The sequence below is a fragment of the Enoplosus armatus genome, chromosome 22, assembly GCF_043641665.1.
Source record: "Enoplosus armatus isolate fEnoArm2 chromosome 22, fEnoArm2.hap1, whole genome shotgun sequence".
Taxonomy (NCBI): domain Eukaryota; kingdom Metazoa; phylum Chordata; class Actinopteri; order Centrarchiformes; family Enoplosidae; genus Enoplosus; species Enoplosus armatus.
This window is the reverse complement of record NC_092201.1, coordinates 167,501-174,731: the sequence shown is the minus strand read 5'-3', so window position 1 is coordinate 174,731 and position 7,231 is coordinate 167,501. Positions and strand designations below refer to the sequence as shown.

The window sequence follows — 7,231 nt, the reverse complement described above, 5'->3', positions numbered from 1 at the left end:
CTAAACTGGATTATAACTCATTTGAAAGCCTTGTTCTGAGTCTCTCACTCCCAACCTGGAAAACACTGAAGCCAGTCTTATTCGTTATAGTCTATCGCTCTATGTATTCCTATAACCCTCAGCAGTAATGACTTCATGAGCTTCTTTAATGACAAAATTATAACTATTAGAGACAGAATTGATCACCTCCTGTCTTCAGGTGGTATCCTACCTTCAAACACAGGAATCTCAGAAACAGCTGTAAAACCTGATATATATTTAGATTGCTTTTCTCCCATTGACCTTCACCAAATTACTAAAACCATCTCTTCATCTAAGCCATCAACTTGTCTCTTAGACCCCATCCCAACCTGGCTGCTCAAAGAGGTTTTACCTTTAGTCAGCACTTCTTTACTAGACATGATCAATCTGTCTTTATTAACAGGCTACGTACCACAGTCCTTTAAAGTAGCTGTAATTAAACCTCTTCTTAAAAAGCCCACTCTTGATCCAGAGGTTTTAGCCAACTATAGACCAATATCTAACCTTCCCTTTCTCTCCAAGATTCTTGAGAAAGCAGTCGCCAACCAGCTGTGTGACTTTCTACATGACAATAAGTTGCTTGAGGACTTTCAGTCAGGTTTCAGAGCTCATCATAGCACAGAGACAGCACTGGTGAAAGTTACAAATGACCTTCTCACTGCATCAGACAAAGGACTTGTCTCTGTACTTGTTTTGTTAGACCTTAGTGCTGCAATCGACACCATTGACCATCATATCCTATTACAGAGACTGGAACATTTATTTGGCATCAAAGGAACCGCACTAAGCTGGTTTAAGTCGTATTTATTAGATCGATCTCAGTATGTACATGTTAACGATGAATCCTTCATGTACGCCAAAGTCAGTCATGGAGTTCCACAAGGTTCTGTGCTTGGACCAATACTATTCACCTTATATATGCTTCCTTTAGGAGATATCATTAGAAAACACTCCATACATTTTCATTGCTATGCGGATGATACCCAGCTATATTTATCGATCAAGTCAGAAGAACCTCATCAGTTAGCCAAGCTCCAAGCATGCCTTAAGGACATAAAGACCTGGATGACCTGTAATCATCTGATGTTGACAAGACAGAAGTTATTGTTCTTGGCCCTGAACACCTCAGAAACACAGTATCTAAGGATATTGTTACTCTAGATGGCATTGCCCTGGCCTCCAGCGCCACCGTGAGGAATCTCGGAGTTGTCTTTGATCAGGACATGTCCTTTAACTCCCACGTAAAACAAACTTTCACCTCTGTAACATTGAAACATCAGGAAGATCCTGTCTCAAACAGATGCAGAAAAATTAGTCCATGCATTTGTCACGTCTAGGCTGGATTATTGCAATTCCTTATTATCAGGCTGTCCCAATAAGTCCCTGAGGACTCTCCAGCTGATCCTGAATGCTGCGGCACGTGTACTGACAGGAACCAGGAAAAGAGATCATATTTCTCCTGTATTAGCTTCGCTGCACTGGCTCCCTGTAAAATCTAGAATAGAGTTTAAACTCCTTCTCCTGACTTGCAAAGCTCTTACTGGTCAGGCACCATCATATCTTAAAGAGCTCATAGTACCCTATTACCCCACTAGAGAACTGCGCTCCCAGAATGCAGGGTTGCTTGTGGTTCCTAGAGTCTCCAAAAGCAGAACAGGAGCCAGAGTCTTCAGCTATCAAGCTCCTCTCCTGTGGAACCAGCTCCCAGTTTGGGTCTGGGAGGCAGACACACTCTCTACTTTTAAGAGTAGGCTTAAAACTTTGCTTTTTGATAACGCTTATAGTTAAGGGCTGGCTCAGGCCTGCCTGGACCAGCCCCCTAGTTATGCTGCTATAGGCCTACACTGCTGGGGAGACTTCCCATGATGCACTGAGCTTTCCTCCTCTCCCTCTTCATCTTTGCACATTCATCACAGTCCAGTGCATGTTACTAACTTTATATCTTCCCAGAGTTTCTTTGTGCTTTGTCGTCTCGCAGGTTGCTGTGGATCGTGGTCCTGGTACGCCTGGGTGCTGCTGCCATGGGCCTGCCTGACTCTCATCATTACAGTTATTATGTTTAGTCGTAGTTCTGTTACTATTAAAGCTGTTATTGCTATTATTAATCTCAGCTATTATTGCAGATGTAACTACTATTATCAGTCATATTTCCAGTATTATTATAATTATAGCTGCTATTTCTACTGCTAGTGCTGCCATACATCTCTGCTTGTCTGCTTGTCTGTCGGTCTGTGTCTCTACGTCTCTCTCTCTCTCTCCCTCTCTCTCTCTCTCAAACCCAACCGGTCAAAGCAGATGACCACCCCCCCCCACCTACAGTCTGGTTCTGCTCGAGGTTTCTGCCTCTTAAAGGAAGTTCTTCCTCTCCACTGTCACCAAAGTGCTTGCTCATGGTGGGAGCTGTTGGGTCTCTGTAATAACATTATAAAGAGTAGGTCTAGACCTGCTCTATTTGTAAAGTGTCATGAGATGACTTTTGTTTTGACTTGGCGCTATATAAATAAAATTGAATTGAATTGAATTGAAATTGAACTTATTTAGTCTGTTTAACAGTCAGGAATGAATCGATGTGTTCGCAGCTGTTATGATTCAAAGAATTTTTTATTATCAAACAGAAACAGGTGATGTCATCATCATCAGTGTCACCTGTCACAGGTGAGTGACGGTAAACAGAGAAAAGTTACAGATTGTTCATGTTGATTCCACTTCAGATAATAATAATCATATTAATATGGAATAATTTCTCAGCCCTCAGACCAAACTTTAGTTTCTAGTTTAAACAATGATGTCCAAACTGCTGTTATGAAACATTTTTACAGACTCTATCTCAACATGCAATCCTCCTCCTTCGTCTTCTTCCTCTTTTACGCATCTGTGCTGTAATTCTTCCTGTTGGTTCATGTGAACAGATGATGGTGAAACTGAAGTGTTGATCCATAGCTAATGACAAAAACAGGAACATTAAGCGCATTGAAGCTGATGGATGTGACTTTTATTAAACATAACTTTTATTTTAATTATTTATTTTAATGTCTTTTTTTTAAGACTAATAGAACAACTAATAGAATATCTGAAAATCTGGTTCAGACAGAAGCAGGTTTTACATCAATTATTTTTTTGAATTCTTTCATGTTTACATTTGTTTTATTTTAGAGTCACCTGAAACTGATTTCATATTTAACTTTTAACAAGTTTGTTTCTAAATGTGTGTTTGTCCTCCAGGATCAGCTGATTCAGGTTCAGTTTTCAGAGGTTTCCTGTCGAACACGTCAAGTCTCAGAGGTCAGAAGTGAGGACTGACCCCCTTCAGTATGAGAACTGACACTTGTAGTTTTTTAGAAACCCGGCAGTTTGTATTTGTAACTGAAAATGTACACAACTGACCTTTCATCAGCCGATTCAAGTATTTTAAGATGAGCTAGAGCATTCACACGAAGCATAAAACATGAAATAATTCAGTATTTCTGATCGTCATGTATCAACATTCATAATTTTGCTTTGATTTTGCAGTTTCACACTCATCTATTTATTTCTTTAACTGGAGTCTTTGTTGTTTTTCATGTTGAATTGAACCCGATGCAGGTTTTATCTTTAACTTTATTATTTAGTGTTATTAGAAAACAGAACAGCAGCAGTTTCATTCAGACAGATTTTATTTCTTTATGAAAAATGACAATTACTTTTCTTCTTCTTTTTCTGCCCCCGAGATGAAACATTTATACAGACAGAAGTAAAATATCAAATTATTGATAGATGAGACGAAAGAAGAGCTCCGATTTTGTGTTGTTGCTGATACTGCCATTGTGTGTATTTATACTGGTTTCTCTCTTTACAGACTGGTGGTGTTGCTGGCGTCCACCTTCAGGGCTTTGGCGACCAGTCCGGAGGTGACCGGGTGCATCGCTGCTCTGTGAGCCAGAAACACTCGAAGTGCTTCATCACGATACTTTTCAAAGTTAAACACCTCTCTGAAGAAAAGATACAGAATCAGAAAAAAACAATAATTTCTATAAGCAAACTGAATCTAAAGAAATTAATTTGTGTCAAATATTAAATAAAAACTCAAGTTGTTGTGTAGTCAAGTGAAGCAAGAGTACAAATACCCGAAGAGCGGTCTCGTGAACTTCATCCTGCCTTGCTCTGTCGCCATCTTCAGCGCCATGGGAACCGCTTCCTCCCACCTGGACCGGACACACAACCTCAGCCACCTGGAGGGAGAACAGCCAATCATCAGGAGGCTTCCAGATAGGAGGAGGGGTTTAAAATTAAGGACATGATATGGGACTCTTACCTGAAGCGGATCTCTGAGTTCATACAGGCATTGAGATCATAAACCTCCTGCATCTTCTTCACATGAGTCAGAGGAAGAGGATCCTGAAGGAACAAACAAGTGAAATGTTGGCGAAATGGACTGTTGGTGAAGTGAAGTGGACTGTGATGAGCTGAAGTGTTGTTGAAGTGAACTATCGTGAAGTAGACGTGGTGAGTTGCAGTGGTTTACCTCCTGAAGCAAGAGAGACAGGAACTCGATGAGCTGGTGGGACGACAGCATCTTCACATCGGACTCTTTGAAGCTACTTAGGTCCTGGTCTTTGGCCTGAAAGGGGCAAGAGGACAGAGGTTTTATTCTGAACATAAAAAACCCCCATGAAAACAGGTCCATGTGAAGAGCAGGTCTTACCTTGATCCACCTCTGGCTCAGAGCGATGCAGGCGTCAGCCAATGTGGTGTCATACCTGAAACACAATGATGAAACAACATCAGAACAAACAGGTTTAAAGAAGGACTGGTAGACCTGATGGAGGCCTAACAGGATCCACTCACTGAGGTTTGACTGGAGGCATCCCAGGAGTGAACATCCATGCGTTCCAGTCCACCTTGTTCAGGATGTCCACCTGAGAAACAAAGACACATCTCAGAGGTACCTTTAAGAACTAACAAAACCTGAAACACCTTATTACTCCCTGAAAACACTCAAGTCCACAATCAAGACTTTCTGATTCTGATTCACCTCCTGATTGAGACAAAACAAGACTTGGTGTTCTACAAACACACTCAAAGAGTCCCTCCACTGATGAAAGCAGCAGGGCCTGATATCAAAAAGTCCTTAATAACATTCTAATGAATTTCAGCGAGCCGTTTGTCAGCTGCCCCCCCCCGAAGTGTTTAGGTGTTCCTCACCTTGTCTTTAAAGTAGGTGAACAGGTAGTTCTTCCACTCGTCTGTAGTGACGCTGCTGTAGGCAAATAGCTGGATGTACGACTTCACAAAACCCATGAACACCTCTGACGAAGACAAACCAACAGGTGAATAAAAACTTTATGGGTCAGACTCTGATGTGTCCAGGTGTGTCTAGGTGTTACCTGGTCCTCCCATCAGCTCCTCCAGGTGATACAGCAGGGCAAAGCCTTTCTCGTAGGGCACGGAGGAGAAGGCGTCGTCGGGGTCGACGTCCTGCAGGCTGGGGACCAGGTTAGTCAGAGGGTTGTTGGCACCAAAGGTGTTCACCTGAGTGATGACGCCGACAGGTAAAAAACACCAGAAGAAGAAACAAACAAAATGCTCAGATGAATCAGTACAAACAGGTGAAGTTCAAAATGTAACTAAAATCAGATATTAAGGGTTCAGGTTCAAGTTCTCACCGAGTCCTGCAGGTCTTTCCAGCCCCCCATGGCTTTAAACTGTCTGAACTGTTCACTGACCATACACCTGCCAATCATCCTCTCCAGGTATACCGTGTGACCCTCGTTCAACCTGAAGACAACAACAGGAAGCAGCTTCAGTTGTCACATCATCAATGATCACATGATCAATCTGTTATTGAAACAAACTCTTCACATCATTAAAAATACTTTAATCCATCATGAGAACTATTCAACTATTAAATCTACAATTATGAAAGAAATCCACTGACACTTTTGTTTAATCTAATTTCTCTAAATGGTCAAATTAAGAAACAAGTTCACTGTCAGAGGAGATATGACATGTTTCTGTTTTTATATCAGCTTGGAAATTATCTTCTGCATCAAATGTTTGAATGACACTCATTTCTGTTGCATTCATATGATTCTGTATTTTATTCTGAAATCATGTCGTTTTTTATACCAAATATTAAATTAAAAAAAGCAGAAATCAGAATGATCCCATCAAACTCTCCGACTGTTCTTTAATAAACTGAGCATGTTTTTTTGTTTTTTTTAAACAAGTTTGTTCACCAGAAGTGTTCCCAGGTCTTATTGGTCACCAGATTACCGGTCCAGCTGTGGGAGATCTCATGAGCGATGACCTGACAGGTAGAATAACATAAATAAACATGAACACCTGAACAGCCACAGTTTTGTTCTTTGGGAAGTGTTTTCTACTCACATTGGACAGAGATTTGTCTCCTGCCTGTAAAGAGACAGACAGTCACATGATCAGGTGACGACATCACTAATAATAATCATCATTAGGATTTTTATGTATATACATTGATATGTATATATACCAGCAGGGTGGGTGTAGCGAAGGTCAGACAGGGGTTCTCCATGCCTCCGTAGGGGAAAGACGGAGGAAGAACCAGGATGTCATACTGACCCCAAACATATGGTCCTGCCAGGTCCTCAGCTGTCTTCAACATGGTCTCTGTCTGAAAGACAGTAATTAAACTTCAGTGTAATAAGACATAAAACATACATACAGACGTGATGAGTTCACAGACAGACAGACATACATGATGAGTTCACAGACATACATACATACATGATGAGTTCAGAGACATGCATACATACATGATGAGTTCAGAGACATACATGATGAGTTCAGAGAAATACATACATATATACATACATACATGATGAGTTCAGAGACATACATACATGATGAGTTCAGAGACATACAGACATACATACATCATAATACTGCAGTACTACTATTACTACTACTACTACATCTATGCATATATCTGTGTGTGTGTGTTATTGCAACTCACCTCAGAGAATTCAAACGCTGCTTTATCCACAAACTCTTTCTCAGACCAGACTCTGGACCTCGGCCCGAGCTCCCTGTCAACCAATCAGAGCACAGAAACACTTCTTACCTGCTGCATGTGACACAATGACATCAGTGCACAGGTGAGAGAGAGTACCTGTTCTCCAGAGCTCCAACCACAATGGCTATCAGGTAAGAAGGCATGGGCATCTGAGGACAAAGGTCAGACGTGTTTCTAACA

General features: G+C 41.2%; 1 protein-coding gene across 1 annotated transcript in view; it reads right to left on the bottom strand.

Annotated features, from left to right (window-relative positions):
- Positions 1-3,656: 3,656 nt before the first annotated feature.
- lta4h (leukotriene A4 hydrolase) overlaps positions 3,657-7,231 on the bottom strand; it is an 8,030-nt gene continuing 4,455 nt past the window's right edge. Inside the window, exons 6-19 of the mRNA XM_070928818.1 lie at positions 7,148-7,200; positions 6,992-7,064; positions 6,509-6,649; positions 6,388-6,411; positions 6,237-6,307; positions 5,664-5,775; positions 5,385-5,529; positions 5,203-5,306; positions 4,846-4,916; positions 4,703-4,757; positions 4,523-4,618; positions 4,313-4,395; positions 4,125-4,229; positions 3,657-3,989 (exon numbers count right to left, since the gene is read on the bottom strand). Of these exons, the coding sequence (XP_070784919.1) occupies positions 3,851-3,989; positions 4,125-4,229; positions 4,313-4,395; positions 4,523-4,618; positions 4,703-4,757; positions 4,846-4,916; positions 5,203-5,306; positions 5,385-5,529; positions 5,664-5,775; positions 6,237-6,307; positions 6,388-6,411; positions 6,509-6,649; positions 6,992-7,064; positions 7,148-7,200 (1,272 nt within the window). The 3' untranslated portion in view covers positions 3,657-3,850. The remainder of the gene's footprint in view (positions 3,990-4,124; positions 4,230-4,312; positions 4,396-4,522; positions 4,619-4,702; positions 4,758-4,845; positions 4,917-5,202; positions 5,307-5,384; positions 5,530-5,663; positions 5,776-6,236; positions 6,308-6,387; positions 6,412-6,508; positions 6,650-6,991; positions 7,065-7,147; positions 7,201-7,231) is intronic.